At 49.9% G+C, this 17565-nt stretch overlaps 1 protein-coding gene across 6 annotated transcripts in view; it reads left to right on the top strand.

Moving 5' to 3' along the window:
* The first annotated feature begins 355 nt into the window (after nucleotides 1-355).
* LOC119394148 (mucin-17) overlaps nucleotides 356-17565 on the top strand; it is a 232528-nt gene continuing 215318 nt past the window's right edge. The window contains exon 1 of one of the 6 annotated variants that reach the window (XM_049415656.1): nucleotides 356-989. In XM_049415656.1, the coding sequence (XP_049271613.1) occupies nucleotides 881-989 (109 nt within the window). In that variant the 5' untranslated portion in view covers nucleotides 356-880. The remainder of the gene's footprint in view (nucleotides 990-17565) is intronic. The other 5 variants (XM_049415657.1, XM_049415658.1, XM_049415660.1 and 2 more) reach the window with 5 other exon arrangements.

The following is a 17565-nucleotide window of genomic DNA, read 5'->3' as shown; positions in this document are numbered from 1 at the left end:
AGAAAGAGAATTCACGGGCGAAAAGGAGGTGAGCCTGTCGCTGTTTTCTCGCGTAATCAGCACCCGCTTTCGGGCTCGCCGAGAACACACCGCTCCCACTCAAAACAGTGCTGCCTATTACGGGGCAGCCGGAGACAAACGACCACACGCACTCGCTTCCATTTGGCAGAACGGCACCACCGCCGTACTACAGAACCGGCGGCGCGTACCATCCTCAGGGAGCGTCCCTCCAAGACTCGGCAGAGGAGGATAGCGAGGGAGAGAGAGAGAGAGTCTGACGCTGTACGTGTATAACGGTTGTTTCTCGCTCGCGCAAACACACACATAGAGAGACGCTGGGACGGACGGTGACGTCACGCTTAGCGGGCGAGTCAGTCACCTGGTCGGTACGGGTAAGGGGGTCGGTGGTGCAGCCGGGTGCAGCAAAAGAGCAAGTGCGGCAAAAAGGGGGCCACACGACGAGGCAGCGGCGCCCCTCCCCCTCCTCTCCGGCTTCCCCTCACTCCCTCACTCGAAGAAGGGAACAGGTCCTGAGGCCCTGCGTAGGCCGGGCGTCCCGCTTCCGAAGGACCGGTTGTCCGGATCACTCGAGCCGAGCGCGCCGGAGGAACCAAGCCGTCGCATCGCCTGTGTCTCGAGCGAGCGAGCCGCCGCGGACACTAGCGTCATCAGCCGCAGCGCCGAGGAAGGGAATACCGCCGCGCCGGAGCACCGGACACTCCAGGAGTGGTACCATAGGAGCAGCATCAGCAGCGCGTCGCTGGGAAACATAGGGACATGGGCACCTGAGGTGCTCGGGGGTGCGCGCGTGTGTGTGTGTCTGTGTGAGCGCGCGACGGGGTCGCGCCGTCGCCGGTCTGAGCCCTTCACGACGAGAGCCATGGCGGCAACCGCTGCCAGCCGGCCACACCGGGTCCACTCGGCGATGCTGCTGTCAACGCCGGTGCTCGTCCCGATGCTGCTGCTCGGATTCATTGCACTCGCATCAGGTGAGTAGTACAACGTCCACAAGGGACGAAACAGTGCTCTGCTAGCGCGTGGTCGAAAAACCCGACCGTCTGTACGCGTTCTGTCGTCGCAGTGTGGAACCGGGAACAATGGTCTGCTGTGGAAGTATACAGACCTTCAGACCATGCCTGTTTTGTGTCACGTATCCACCCCCTCTTTATTATTATTTTACGCCCACCTGTTTTAGGCGATCATGTATTCTGTGAACGGTTTGTCGCAACGAGAACATCTTGGCGACGTTGCTCTAGTAAGCACCGCAGTATGCCAGCAAGAAAAAAAAAAAAGAAAAAGAAAAGGAAGCAAGAACGCTGCGGCGATGCAAGCCAGGCATGGCAGAAAACGTGTCGTCGTGGTTGTTCATTCGCTTGTCGGTTTCATCGTTGGATTTGACTGCCAGTACTCTCACTGGGCACGCGCGTCCGATTCGCCGCCACCGAACGAGCCACTTCACTGTTTGTTTCGTTGGCGCGTGATGACCGCGGTGACAGCTGTGATGGCCGATGCGTTACGCACGACTGTGGCGCGTCTGCTGCCGGGGATGAAATCTCTACCTCTGTGTATAGAAACTTCGGAAGACTGAAATCTCTGCCCTGGTGTACACCGCAGGCTTGTAACAGGACCGCTTTTCAGTGGGCTTCAATGATAAGTATGTTAACTTTGCGTGTCCCAAGGTTTCCGTTTTCAGTCTACTGTCATAGTATTTCGTTCTGTTGCACGCAACTCAGAAACATATAAGCAATTGAAGCAGTCTCAAATAGCGAAAGCATTCTGCCTTTTCCGGTTGTCGTTCTGCGTTTTAATGTTTTTTTTTTCTTTTTTTACACTTGGCTAAGGAACAAAGCCGTATTTGATGCAGTTCGTTGAAATGAAGTAGTGTTGCGCTTCTATTACTTACGGTGGACAATAAACCCATAGGGTAGATTTTCCTCGGCAGCTGATACCTAGTTGCAGTGAAAGGTAGTCGGGACGTTTTGCCATGCCTAAAGCAATCTTTTTTTTTATTTCTTATTCCATTGCTTCTGTCATCCCCCCGAGAGAAACCTTTGCACAACTCTGACAGTACTGCCAGTCTAATATTCGTCTCGCTCTTCCCATGACCTGAACGGATTTTGGAAAACTAAACTATAGCTCACACCCAGGCACGTAGGCAAGGGGGGGGCCCGGGCCCCCCCCGAAATTTTTCCAGCCCTCTATATTTCCAGGCAACTTTTTTTTTTGTTTTTGCCATGGAAAGACTGTCTTTCGAACAATTAGGCCTTGGGCCCCCCCCGAAAAAAAATCCTGGCTACGTGCCTGCTCACACCTACACCAACGTTTTCTTCAATGTATTTAGGCCTACTAAAAAATGTCTATACGATTGCCCCTTTAATTAAAGAGATCTTCAGTTAGACAAAGAGAGAGAGAGAGAGATACAAATGAGGAAAAGGCAGGTAGGTTGACCTTAACTGAAACTTATGGTTTGCTACCCTACACCAATGGGTAGGAGAAGGATACATCTAGCTATTCGGCAGCTATAGTTCCCACTAAACGCAGCAGAAGAACGTCACGCTAATGCCAACGTCCTGCTATATCATTCAGGCGAGGGTTGGTGATGGTTTCCCAGACGGAGAGTTCGTCGACTGCGCTCATGGCTAGACGTCGGCCAGTGAACGTTTGTGTGTGCCCTACTTTTTAAAGGACTCGCACTGACCCTCATGCACGAAAGTTGACGCGCACTGCCTTGCGCGTTATAGCACGCGTGCCTCGTATACCCGCGTCAAGAGTCCGGCTCCGATGCAATCTTCAGTTACGTGCGCCTGCTGCGGCAAATAAACATGCCCAAGTGCTGCGGTTACGTAAGGGAAAGGGTGAGCGGGACAACAATGAGAAGACGGCTCGCAAGTTCTGCTAAGTGTGACCCCGTTCTCAAGACCCGCGTTCGCCGAGAGTTCACAACGGTTTCGCCGTGACAGGGTTTTTTTGATAAGCGGTCAGTTGGAACTTCGAGGCACGTATTATATAGGGATGCCGAGAAGAAAGCTCTTTGTATTCGCCACCGCACTCGGAAGAAACAGCTGCGCCTCAATTTTTTTCCCTTATTAAGCTAATTAGCATATAGGAATGCACGGTACCGTTGGTTGTATACAAATATGCGTGCCTGGAGGGTTTTTTTGGGGGGGAAAATGGCTAGCGAGGGAACTGTGGCGTGTTACGAATCGAAGGGACCGAGATTCTCGTTCTCTGCTGGAGGTTAACCGGTCGCCTCGGAGGAAAGCAACTAGCCCCGCATACGGCGCAACCGCGGTAGACGCAAGGCCACCCGTGTAGCCCTTGCTCGCCATAGCTAGTGCTACAGAAACCGCAAGACTCAAGCATATGCCCCGCTTGTCTCACTGGAGTGTAGTTTTTGTCGCGAGTGGTCAGCGATACATGGCGATGGGTATCCAACACCAGTTGGAGGCGAATTTTATTCGTTGTCAGGTTTTCATATTAGTCCACCTGTTCTAATACACTTTTCTGCTTCGTTTTATTTACTTGGGCCATCGCCGCTATATGGCGTGTTTGCAATGTCTTCCCACTGTTATGGCGGCCCACGACCGCTAGCTCAACTGCCAAGGTGCTACGAAATGCCCCTGCTGCAGTATTGTGTACTGGAGTATTTATTCTCAGAACTTTTCTTATGAGCCAATTTCTGCACATGTTTGTTGAAAACTCGAGTCGTATGTGCACACGTAATCATGCATACGCGCGTGGCACTGACGCACATACGACTGTACATGGTGCAAACCATCAGGTATAACTAAAATCTCATTTCGTTTGGCTGAACTCAGAGTACAAATGCATTCAGCTTTGCCTACGAGAAAGCCGTCTGTGTTGCAGTCGTCCGGCTATAAATAGTAATTGCTCTTCGATAAGAAACAAGTAATCACTGTTTAGTACACTGCGAGCATAAAGTACTTTACGTAAGCTTGGCAGTGCAGCGTAAACGTATGGCTCGACCAGATAGCGAGGAAAGTTGCACGCGTAGACCAGTCAGAACCGGCTTCACGGGTCCGCGGCGCGAATCGTTAAAAACCGAAAGCTGATGCGCTCTCTCACGACGTCAAGACTCGGAATTCAGTATACATACACGACCTCGCTCATAGAATGAACCTTACCTCCTCCTCCAAGGTCGCGCGAGGCTCCTATATAGTCCCCGACTAATCCAGTACCGCCAATGGCGGCGAGCGCCTTCACCGGCGGTTGCGTTGTTCGACAGCGTACACACCTGCGCGCACCGCTTGTCTCGAGGCATTGCTGTTGCTCCCGTATTGCAGGGAACACCGCCAATCCCTGGACGTCTGAGCACCATAACCGTCCTACAGCCCCCACATGACACTTTGCGCGCAAGATGAGACGACGTATATGACAGATACGACTTATCTAAGGGGCAATCTAGAGTATATAGAATGTCAGCGAGCAGCTGACATATGAAAGCGGGGCATTTATCAGCGCTAGGCGTGTTGTCTTAAAGCTGAGGTGCCAATTTCCCGTTATTTGCATTCGTGTCCCAGCTGTTGCATGCAACTGCCGCTACCGCTTTTCTTTTTTTTTTTTCGTTTCTCAGAAACTTTCGCGATCATGTCTTATTAGGCGCAATTCTTGAGCGCGCTATCTCATACACACACGCTTACCTTCACACAGTGAAAAAGTGAGACAGAGAGTTAGACAAAGACAGGAATAATAATTGTTGGGTTGTTACGTCCCAAATCTACGATATGATTATGAAGGACGCCGTAGAGGGACATCTAAATCTAAGTACACGGGCTTCTATATCGTCTCCATCGAAATACAGCAGCCGTGGCTGGGATTCGATCCCGCGACCTTCGCGGGTCAGCATTCGAGCACCATAACGGCTAGACCACCTGCACGTAGCAGAGCAGTCACAGATTCAATCCGCGCGTCTACGTACGAAACTTTTTCCTCGTCATATACACCTTGCATCTGTTAACATCGTTAGCCACCAGACTCGCTTTTTTTCCTTTGGTTGTTGGTTTGTTTCGTGCATGCTGTCACTTCCATTTCGTGCCCTAAATCGTCCCGTGTGATGCCGTGGTGGGGGCCGACCGCTTTTCTTTATCTCTCTTTTTTTTTCGCCCCTTCCCGCCTCGAGTCGTCGTCCAGCATCAACGCGTGCAGGAGCTCGTTAAAGGGCGACGCGCAGCGACCGACATATCGCGAAGCCCGCCGCTTCGGGCAGCAAAGGCGGGAATGGAGAACGTGGCGCGGCTGTGTGCGCGCGTGTGTGGCTGCACCGTGCAAACCTCGAGGCCAGCGAGCGAGAGGCAGTTAGCGGTAGCAGCTGATATAGTGATACTGCATCTTGAATAAACACGCGATGTGCTAAATTCAGTCTGTCACACTCACGTTTTGCTAATAGTGTTTTAGCAGCGCCGATTTACCGTATGGTGAGTACGGAAATACCGTACCTTCGTGGTCTGCACGTAGCTTTTTTTTTCAAACTTTTTAGCCGCGTGAGTTGCTCAGTGCGACGGCAACGTGATGTGATCGAAGTGGCTGATAGAGGTGTTGAAGACGAAAAAAGTTCCATGTCGACTACGACAGTACGATTTTCCGTACGTATACCATCCGGTAAACCGGCACTGCTAAATGCCGTCATATTTGCGAGATTTTCACGCTTACTAACTGGAAACTATGTAGAATATATGCCATTGTGTGTCGGTTTTGCCTTCGGCCGAGCCTTTTGCCAGTGTCACTGCCCTCTCAAACTCATTCGGGTTCAAGCTGCAAGAATAAAATGTATCGCAAATATTTTCCGCTTCCGTAAATATAGACTGCTCCTAGACTAACGTGGGCGTTTCCACGTGAAATCGCAAGATATTCGGAGTACTTTATATACATTTCGGTTATTATAAATTTTAAAGTACAATAATGTACACGTTCCGAAGGAATAAATGTTTACTTCGTCTTTTGCAAACGGTTGATGCTTTTTATTGTGCATAAAACAATTGTGTTGTGAATCGTTTTGATATTTTACGTTGTATTAGCTGTTGGATCACTTTTTTGTATTAGCAGCGATACCTGCAAGCTGCTACCTCTGCTGCTTCGGTGAGGTAAAGACCTTAGTCAGGAGGACAACGCGTTTCAGTTGCGTTAAGTTGCGGCTCTGTCATTGTATTTGTTACATCCAAATAAGATTACGTTTACAGAACGGTGTTCAACATGCGTAAGAAAGGACATCAACTATTCTGGATGTTCTTTTTCACACCCGATGAAAAAAAAAATATATTGAATGGTGGTGTCGCTGGAGCCAATGTTTCGACAAGTCTGCTTGCCGAAGCATTGGCTCCACCCACACCTTCTGTTCAAGAATTTGTCATCACTTCAAGTTTCCGTCTTCCCCTGAACTTTCTCACACCTGTAACTGTGGGTTTCTCACACCTGTAACTCAAACCACGTCTAGGTATGTGGTGTCACGGACACCACATACCATTAGGTATGTGGATCGACAGATGCTCGTTCCATTATGGCGAAGAAAAAGCCCTTTTTAATGTTTCGTCGTGAAAAATACACAGCCAGAATGGTCACATAGCTTATGTGAGAACTGGATGACGAACACACAAGCATAACACATCTCAGCGCTTGTGTCTGAAAGAGGTGGCCGCATGGGACATCAGGATGATGTCACATGCGGGACATACTTCCCACGTCTATAGGTTCCACAAACGAAGAACCCACATATCTGCGAAAAAATTGATGTAATGTACCACTTTCGGACTGGAACTTCAGAGAAAAGAGATTAAGAGTGCGGCGAACGTGGCTCCACCGACTGTCACCGCGGCGGCACGGAGCAGTTGCCGTGCCCTGCGGACACCTTTTCTTTCGAGGCCGGGCTCCAAATCGCTTTCGAGGTCGTTTTCGGCCGCCCCGTCGTTTCCCTTGTCTCACGGCACGGCACGTAATGAGCCCATAATAGCTGCGCCGCCGCTGCCGCCGCATAGCCATGGTGGTGGCGGTCTATGTACGTCTCCACAGCCTGGCACCGCCGAGAGCACGCGCCAAGCCGTACGCAAAGAAGAGCGCAACGCTCTCACGTATCACCGCACGCACGCACACCTGGCGCGAGGAGACCGATGGATCTTAAACGAAGTCGCTAAGTGAAAGATAAGTATGTAAGACGTTACGGGAAACGGAGACGGCAATAAGATGACGTGGAGAAAAAAAAACACAGTCGCTATGAGGCTACTTCCGCTCTCTCTAACTGTCGCAGCAGGAGGAGAAGGGGTTTGTTATGAAGAAACAGCTCCGCGAATGCCGTTCCGAAGGTGCGTCGTTTTCTGGAGTGCTCGACTCGGCAACGTGTATGTATTCGTTCATCAAGTGTAGCGAGGGACCGAGGCGACACATATATATTCACCTTGTGTCCGTAGACGAGGACCTTGCGATGCTGGGATATGCATAAAAAAAGGAGAAAAAAAAAAAACTGAAGTAGCGAGCGCCACGAGCTGTTAACGACGTTAACTTCGTTCGGCCGCTGCGTTCGAAGGACGCAAATGGCCGATCTTTCCGGTGTCTGCTTGGAGGACACTCGGGGCACGGTCTCTATAGTGCAGCTTTAATGCACGGCATTTCCGAAGTGGACGAGGGCTAACTGCACCAGCGGGAGTCGAGGAGACACCGATCGCCTAATTGGGCCGGCGCGTTCGATTGGCCGCATGGGAGCGCCATACTTGAGAGCGTAGACGAGTTGTTCGCAACCAACACAAAACAGCACGATATCACTGAAATGAGGGCCGGTTCAGTGTACGATGTCCCGCTGCTAACCATATCCGGCTCATGTTTTATGCTTGGTGTACGAGAACTCTCATCGCACGCCTTTTCTCGTATGCAGCGAGCGAATGGGCTAAGAACAAACGGGTTTTCTAGCATATTTGCAACGAACCCCCTTATTGCCAATGGTGTACTACTGTCCCTCGAAAGTACGCAGTTACGAATGAATAATTTCGGAGATTCGGCCCCACCCTATACGCTCCTGCGTAGAGTCCCATCTTACCTATTAAGCTATTACCTCGAATAGTGAGACGATTAGGGCTTCCTAGGAGGGCCGTTCCTAAGCGCATCGGTGCTTGAAGATTTACGATTCACTCTTTGTAATGGTTGACTTACATAAGTGTTTACTTGAAGCTTTCCCCCTGCGTTTCTCGCGTGGGAACGTCGAACAGAAACGTTTTCGTCGGAATTTTTTCTTGCGTCTTTACACGTGACGAAAAAGACGAAGTGACGCCGCCTGTTAGTGGATCGCCATCTTGGTCGTCGTTCGGACTCGTTGGAAGTACACCTCGTCAATAGCCTTGTACGTGAGTTACAAGCAACAGCATCGAAATACGTTCCATCTGAGTTTGTTTTCGCCTGTGGAATATGCCGGCTTCACGCGGCGGCGACATTCCGGGATGGTCGGCGAACGTAGAGAATCTCTCTTCTTTTTTTTTTCCTTGGCACAAGCACGTGTCCGGCTAGTCGCATTCCGGCTCCCTAAGAGGCACGAAATGCCTGAAAAAAAGGTGGTCGCAACTTGCCGACAGTGTCACAAGCCGGATTGGCTTGAGTCGGCACGAAGCGCACCTCTTTCTGCGTGCCAGGGGGAATTAATTGGGTCGCAGGGCACGTCTCGCGTTTTCCACTCTGCCGTCATGCGTGCCTCCTCATGCAGTACAGTAAAACAATAAAGAAACATCGTACAAAGTTAAAGAAAAAGAAAAATGAGGCTGCTTTTCAAGCCTGCTTAACTCCACGATATGGTCGTCGCGGAGTAGCACAGTGTTCGTGACTTTGGCGTAGGAGACAAGGGGAAAACGACAGCCTCACACGCGCGCACGACCTAGAGCAGAAAAAAAGAAGTAAAATAAACGGAAAAGAAATGAGCTTGTAAGGCGTTCACACCGTGTGGTTATGACTTTTTCCTCGAAAGGCCAGAGTCGAGAAATGCAATGACATTTGCGGTATGCGCTCTCACTGGGTAAATTAATGGGGTTTGCCTTCTTGAGGATGGCACTCCTGAACACCACCAGGCCGGTTTGAAAAAAACATTCGTGTCTTTTCTCTCATTCTCCTTTCTTCCCTCCTTCTCTTCTTCAATGTCTATAGTCATTTATATACGTACTTGGCAGCCAAGGCTGCTAAAGAGTTGAGAGCAGTGGTTATGACTTTAATCTTAAAGTCTTTAAACTTAATTACCTAGAATACTTAAATACGAAGTGGCAGCTCTGTGTATCACAGCATTGCACTTGGTGATGCCACGTCGTGTCACATCGCTCCTTATTTGAGCACTTGACTGCCACCAGTTGTCGACTAATTATATTCTAGTTAGGAACACGTGCTCTGTGGTCACTGGTCGCAAGAAACGTGTCGCTCCGCTTGTTCGCTGGTGAATTGAGATCTCTGAACACTTCGAGCTTATAAGTAGACAAAGTTTTTGGACATGACTGTGTCATCGAATTGCACTCGTGCGTACTACTAATTGTCTTACATGTGATCCGCTGTGCTGTTCGTTGCTTGCGAATGTGATCTTCTTCCGACGATGTCAGTACCAAAATATGGCCGCCACGATGACGTTATTACGGCATAAAACCAGGTTTGTATGGTTTTGCTCTTTGACCGTGTTTTACCGGATTATCACTGCTATGAATTTCTTTCTCTGTTTGCTCTGTACAAGACGTATCTTTCGTGCTGTCGGGTTCGTTTCCTGTCTACGCAGCTTCTCGGCGTGTTAGTACCACAAAATGGCGGTCCCAATTATGTCAGTAGAAGCTATCCGTGGCTTTGCCTACTGTCTATACCAGACAATACATGACACACTCGCATCTTTATTACACTCGTGCCCTATTAAGGCTTTCCGCCTTATTGAATTTCCCGATCTGATTTTGCTGCGGAAGATGAGAAACAAAGCGTTCGTGGTGTTTAGTCCCGCATTCCTCGGGCTGAAAGTGACCGGGTGAAACGGAACGAAACGAAATAATAACACCGCCCGCCGCGAGGCTGGAACGATTTCTCGCGCTACTGCTCCGCTTCTGATACTGTCAGTTGAAAAGGAACCAAGAGCTTGATAGGCAAAGCAGGCAAAAAAGGACAGAGTTAGATTTCATCCACGCATTTCTTTTTTTTCTCCTTCACTCTACCTAAGCGACGCCCGGCCTACGCAGACGAATCAGACATGCAGCTCCAATGCCGACGTTCTCGGATGTTCTACTTTCTTTTCTTATCGCCCATTGAACGTCGAGGAAAATGATATCTCATTTTACCGGTTGCACTGCTTCGCCATCTGCGCACCGAAATAGGCGGCTATAGAGATTTTGAACGAGAGAGCGCGAACAAACAACAGAAAGGGTTGCTGCTACCGCTGCCACATCCGTCACGGCCCGGGACAGGTTGTGGCAGAAGGGGCGGCTGCCAAACTGCTGCCCTATTCTGACAGCTTTCCCTCTACTCCGCATGGTGGTGCGCAAACCTTACAAAGCTTCCCTGCTACCTTCGCTATTCCCGACGTCACTTTGCGTCTGTGCACGTAAACAGCAGTTCTAGGAGCTTCAATGTTGCCGGACCACCTGTGAATGTATACAGGCAGACAGTTGTTGCGATCCGAAGGGTTTCCCGAGCTCCCCCTATAATTCAGCGCGCTCCAAGATCAGGCTTTTAAGCGTCGTTCAGGTCGGTTTGTTGCGCACATCCTCGTGCGCGACTCGTATACTGTCGTGTCACATGCTCTGTGCAGCAGAGTTAGAGCCAGATGAGGAAGAAAGCGAGCGTCGCTACGGATGTAAAGACGAGACGTATCGAAGGGTACGGCGCATCGAACGCTCAAACATCCCGCAGGGCGCTGTTTTTCGAGCGCGCCTCCTATCCCACTGTCGGACGCCTATAAATACCGTATACCACACAGGACAAGGCGCATCTGTGCCGAAGAAGCCGCACCGATATATTTCGGGAACGCACAGACACCTACTTCCTACATGGCGGGGCTTCAAGCTGAGCGGCGCGCGCGCCTTGGCCGTCGTGCATGCCCTCCAGCATCTTTCTGCCGGGCACGGGCCGCTTGACTCCTCCGCGGCTTCTCTCATTTCTGATTTGCGGCGGTCGTGCTCCTTTTCGTTTCTTTTCCTTTCTTTACTTTGCTTTTTTTTTCGGAGGAACGACCCGTTCTCGGGCTTTCTGCGCGCACGGCCGGGTCACACAGACACAAATGACGCCGAAAGAACCGAACCGTGCAGCCTCCAAAGCGAGCCGTGATGAGGGAGAACCTCGACAACGCGGCAGCGATGGCGGCGGCCGTGCGTTTTGCGCAGGGCATGTAAACATTGTCAGGAGTGTGTGTGTGTGTGTGTGTGTGTGTGTGTGTGTGTGTGTGTGTGTGTGTGTGTGTGTGTGTGTGTGTGTGTGTGTGTGTGTGTGTGTGTGTGTGTGTGTGTGTGTGTGTGTTCGCTTCAACCACCCTGCTCGTCTGAATTCACTACGAGAGCACACAATATTGCGGCATCCTTAAGCGTGAACTGTGCTGATGACTGTAAGGAGACAGAGAATTGTGAACAAGCGTGAACAAAAACCTCATTGAGCTCTGTATAAGTAGTAATAATCTAACAATTCTGTGTTACGTGGTTTGGAAGGGACGCAGATGGAACACATAAACTTCGTGTCACGTTCACTCACAGCCAACGTGTCTCTGTACCCGCCGCGGTGGTCTATGGTGATTATGGTGCTTGACTGCTGACGCTAAGGTCGCGGGACCGAATCCCGGCCGTGGCAGCCGCACTTCGATGGAGGCGAAAATGCTTGAGGCCCGTGTACTTAGATTTAGGTGCACGTTAAAGAACCCCAGGTGGTCGAAATTTTCGGAGACCTCCATTACGGCGTCCCTCACAATCATATCGTGTTTTTGGGACGTAAAACTCGACCATTTAATAACGAGTCTATGTTTATTACGATTATACTGGAGACTTATTGTACAAAACAATGAACTAACTGTATTCTGCCGCGTTTACAATGCGGGTTTTTGTTATGCTCGGTGCAGAACATGGAAGTTCCATTGTGCAGTGCATTGAACACGTGCTTTCCTGACTTCGGAAGCATACTGAACAGCTTTAGCGAGACATAATGCAGCCGTATACGGCTAGGCTCCGCTTTATGGCTGGCTCGGCTTGTCTTGGTAGTGTCGGTGTATGGACAGCCACGTTGCAGCGTACCCTCACACACACAAACACACACCGGTTGTACAACACGGACGGAGGAGGCTCCGTCGCCGCACCGTCGTGACTTGCGGCCGGTTTGTGGGCCTCGCCGCGGCGCCGGGCCGACCGCTTCCGACTTTCCTAACCCAGAGACTCACATATACCCGTTCCTTTGCGCCGCGGCCTCTTTCTCGCGGGTAATCGCGCCGCGCATCCGATCCGCCCTCCCCACCTTTTGCCTTTAAAGCACGACGACGATAAAACGGGAAGGAATTGAAAGAGCCAGCCGGCCAAGGATGGAGCGCACGTGTGTGTACGATACGATACGGCTCCGGTCGTAGTGCTCGCGTGGCCAGTTTTTTTTTTTCTTTTTTTTTTTGTGCGACACGACATTCCCTCGACCTCCCAGGCTGTAGGGCAACCGACGTGAAGCTAATCTCGGCAAGCAGTTGTGCTCCTCCTTCTATAGCTACAATGTCGCTGACTCTAAGTTATCCGAAACGATCGTTTATCGGCTTCTGGAATGCGCGTGAATGACGCGAAGCTTCTAAGGGCGCGACGCGCGCAAGAAAACACATGACGATGCGAAAAGACAGGGGGCTTCAAGTGCAGTAGAGGCGAACTCGAAAAGCAGATATCTTGAACATTGGTGAAACGAATTGCTCTGTAACGGCGCAATTCGATATGCGGTGCGAAGCCAAAACGCTTTAAATCAGGTCGGGAGGCAGTGAACGCACCATCTGTATTTGCGTCACATGTGATACAAGAATCAAGATTGGGCGATGTCTTTGAGTCTCTTTGTATAATTATGCAAAAATACTACTTTATTCTTTTTGTTGCACTGTTCTTAGTCGGTTCGCTGACTGACAAAGTAGTTACAGGAAGCGAATCACTGTTGTGCGTATAAAAATAACCTCCTGCTCAGAAACTGAGCCTTTAACGTCGGCTAATCGGTATTCATAATGCGCATTAAGTTTTATACATAATAAAAAAAACTGGTGAAAGACGTGCACGCTGCGCGGCGCTGCTGTACTTCTACGTTTGTCAAAGCGCTAGCACGCGTCATAATCGCTTTCCAGTTTTCCACCAAATAAAGCACAGAAGACAGTATTTGATAGCAGGATACAATACAATACAATACAATACAATACATGATAAATGATGGTAAGTGCGCAGGCCCGGACACAAGAGAAGAGATTGAGACAACTCAACACTCTTGTGCCGGTGTATGCATGCCTACCTTCTTTTATCATGAATCCGTAATAACTAGCTGAACTTTGTGTCGTTCCAGCACAGTGTAATATAGCAAATACACTACAATATAGCAGGATACAATATTTGGAAGCAGGGTAGCATGACATAGTAAGATGTTTGACTGTCGGTTAGCTCGCTCGACCAACTTTCAACGCAGCTTTCCCAATTTCACATTGAGGAACATTGCCTCTTCACGCGTGTCGTCGTATGCTCGCTCTAGCTTATTGTCCAGGCCTGGAAGCGCCTGAGCAGAAGGGAGAGTGCGAGGAACAGGTCTTCGCTCGACTTTTCGCTTCGTACGCACATACACGCGTCAAGCTAGCCGGGCGCGCGAGGTCGAGAACTTGCACGCCTTGGGGCGTCCTGCAGCACGCTCGAGGAGCGAAAGCAAGAAGGCGGCGTGTTTGAAGGGACCTACTGGGAAGCTGGGGCGAATATAAGATTGCCCCGGCGAACGTGCAGGCACGAACAAGCGGAGGCGTTGAATCGCGTCACATACACGTACGCAGCGTTTCGCTTCTTTTCGTACACGGTTGCCAGCTGCTTTCGAGTTCATGCTCGCCTTCGCGCAGCTTTCTTTTATGCCCGAAGTGAAGAATGAGAGTATAAACACGTTCTATAAAAAATGAATAGAGAGACCGTCGCGCTGCTCGATATTTGCTCAGAGAGGCGAGAGGATGGCTGCGTGAGCTTGGCCGGTTGACCGGCCGGCAAATAGGCGCGGCTATAGCGAGCGTACCAGTGAGAAAAACGAAAGAATAGAAAACTGACACGCTCCGCTGGCCCGTGGTGCTGGACGCTGCTCTCCTGGGTCGTATTCTTTGTACGTTTTTCTCTGCGTACGCGTGGAAAAAAGAGCTGGGCTGGCTGACCGACCTTGAGGGGCGCGCGCGCGCTCCGCATCGTCCTGAACCGTGAAGCGGGTTGCGCCGGTTTAAGAGAGCAGCGGCATCAGCAGCCACCTCAAGTAGGGGAGTTGCCTCGGAAGAGACGCACCTCCGCCGTCTCGGCTGCCGCTTTGGACACGCGATCTGAGTTTACGGCGTCTTGCTTGCTTCCGGAACTCGCGCACCGTTTTCTCCTCCCCTGCGGGGCGCGCAGGCCGGATCGCCCCAGGCAGACACCGGCCGAGCCCTTGTTTGCCCCTCCTCCCCCACTCTTGACTTCCTTCATCCCTCCATTGTTGTCGGTGCTGCACCGAGGGATCGGGAATGATACACCGTTATGGGGCACGAGCGCATTCATTGCGTCACACCACTGTCCACGTCGGTTTAAAGGGGGGGGGGAGGGGTTAACCGGTTACGTTTAGTTCTGTGTGTAGTAACGCCCAGGCCAGGAAGCATGACGCTTCTATTATGCGCGTCTACGAAACACAGTACAATCAGTGTATAGAACGCGATCGAGCTTTACGGACACAACTGATTGAGGTATACAAGCAGTTTTCATCACTGCTGACGAGGTCTATAGTGCGTAGCATAGTATGGGACAGTCTTGCAGGGTCGTAGCCAGAATTTTTTTTACAGCGGGAGGGGGGGAGGGGGCGTTAACTACTTTTTATGTATGTTCTTGCGAGTGTTTTTATGGGTACGTGTGTATATATACATATGCAAAAACGAAAATTTTCGGGACGAGGGAAGCTGAACCCCGCTTCCCACCCCACCCCTGTCTACGCCAATGTTCTTAGCTAAAAGCGAAGCATATTTCAATATTCGACTGAAATTTGCATTCTAAACTTTATGCGCCGTCATGAAACTGGTGCAAGTGACCGCGGCGAGACTTATTTCTCTTCTAAGGGCATTATTGGAGAAAAAAAATAACAGAAACACTAAACCAATATACATTAGTTGATAGTATTCAGGGTACTTTTTTTGTAATGCGAATAGACCGCGTGATAGTAGGTGAAAGAGTTCTACAATTTCCGATATCGCACGATAGCGTGCCACCCACTGCATGGCTAAGTCATGGAAATTCACTTTATTACTCACATTTATTGTCAAGTGTGTCGGTTCTTTCTTCAATATTGTTACTCATTACTAATTATTCATTACTGTTACTCATTACCATTGTTACTCATTAACAAATCAACAGCCCTCTGTAGGGCACCGGACCTCTTCTCACGCCACGAAAGACCTGTTTTCATTTCACGGAGCTTAACTACACGTTAAACTTACCACAGCGCGTGTACCATCACGAGCGCCGTTAGCTGGCACGCGTTTTCCTTCTGTCTACCGTGAAATCTTCACGCGCATCATGGCGACAGATACGCGAAGGAAACTTATTTCGCGCACTTACTAATGCCACCGTTTTCCTCATGCCGCCCGTTGTCGTTGAAAGCAATACGCGTGGGCGAAATTTTCCCGCATGCATAAAATTCGGCGCGTCACCATCGGGATAAGCGCGAAATTCCATAAACAGACATTCGAAGAGCACTATATTGCAGGGAGAGGAAGGCTAAAGTAACCGATGTAAAATGAGGTTAGGTTTTAAAGCGCCACCTTTAAAGCCCCTCATTTCTACTTCAGCTCGCACATGTTCATGTCGATATTGTGCATGCGCGAGTTGCCTAATAAAAAAAGAAAAAAGAAAGAAAAATGTAGTAGTAGACGGTGACGTTAGTAAGAAGTGCGAGTGCTCGACATAGTGCTCCATTTTTCGGTTATGTTGAAGAAGCTTAAAATTTAAATATTTGCCTAAGCGGAAGCATTACGAACTTCCCACCTATGTTAGGATATACTGCGCAGGAAAGGCGTTCGGAAGCTTCCCACTGCTGTCCCTCATTCCAACGGTAACTTGCTTGTTTGTGTATGGACACGTTCATGCAAACGTTTTCATGCACCCGGGGATAATGGAGTGTTCCTAATAGCACGCGGAAGTTATGCTCCATGTCGCCTCCCACGTGTAGCTAATCTCTTTCCCTGTCCGAACACGAAGTCTTCGGCGCTGTCGGGGGTGTTATCATTTTTTATATTTTCCTATCGCGCTTCCTCCGAGACGCGCTAGTCACTAATCTTATTTTCCAGGAAAGCGGATTTGAGTTGTAGCGCCACGGGCAAAAGCGCAAAAAGGGATCAGACGAAGGTTGGTTGGGGCGGTGGGCAGTTCAAGCAGGGAAGCCTACGTGCACGTACGCGATGGCGAAGGAACATTTTTCGCGAAGAAATAATTTTCTCGCGCCGCTCTCGTCTTCGATGGAGGCTTTAATGGCGGGCGTTTCAAGCAGGAGAGAAGCGAGTACTCGTCTAAGAGTCCGGATTTTGAATTTGTCTCGTCTCACAACCTTCTAGACAACTCAGACAAAATTCGTTTTGTCTTGAGAACAAACTTTCCGATAGATCACGCATAGGCGGCCTATTCTGAGCCTTCACGAAAGACAAGGCTTTGCCTGCTCGCTTGCTTATTGGCGTGTATGTTGTAGGAACGATGACTTTCTAGCTCGCTTCCGTGTGAGCGCGTGTCTCTGCGTGTGTTTGCATCAGATAATTATGCTGTGCACTTTTACAAACGTAAGTGTGCACTTTCTGTAGTGTTGCAAGACTTGGAAAAACTCGTTATGCGGGAATACTCAGAAGCGCGATGCACTTTGATAAGTAGCTAGGACTCTGCGTGTTATTCGGCGTTTCCCTATCATGCACACTGTTCAACCTCCGAACATCCTGAGTTCCACGTATAACGCTCACTCGTTTACAATACGCACGGCGCTTGCCCTCTGCTTGCAGTATATATCTATCGTGGGAGCCGTTAATTGCCGAGGATAATAAATTATAACGCGGGCGTAACTGTTCTCCAACTTACGCGCCACTTAGGCGATTAAGCTCAGCGAGGTGCGACCCATGGGCTTCGAGGCACTTCGTAAACTCATTTTAACCAAGCTTGATAAAGTTTGTCTCCCTTTTTCTCTTTCTTGCGAGAAACTGCTCCATTTGGAACAAACACAAAAGAAACGTGTCGGTGTTGAAGTTGGCTTCTGAAGCGCGACTGCGAAATCGTTTAGACGAGTTGCGCTCAGAGGAAAATAATACAGATAGAAATACAGGAGGGCCACAAGAGTGAGATAGAGAGATAGCGAAGAAAAATGCCAGCGCACGCTTTCTTTTCGAAACCGTTT

Source organism: Rhipicephalus sanguineus, chromosome 5 (genome assembly GCF_013339695.2).
Source record: "Rhipicephalus sanguineus isolate Rsan-2018 chromosome 5, BIME_Rsan_1.4, whole genome shotgun sequence".
NCBI classification, from domain to species: Eukaryota; Metazoa; Arthropoda; class Arachnida; order Ixodida; family Ixodidae; genus Rhipicephalus; species Rhipicephalus sanguineus.
The sequence above is the reverse complement of the archived record's forward strand: the minus strand, read 5'-3'. Positions and strand labels throughout refer to the sequence as shown.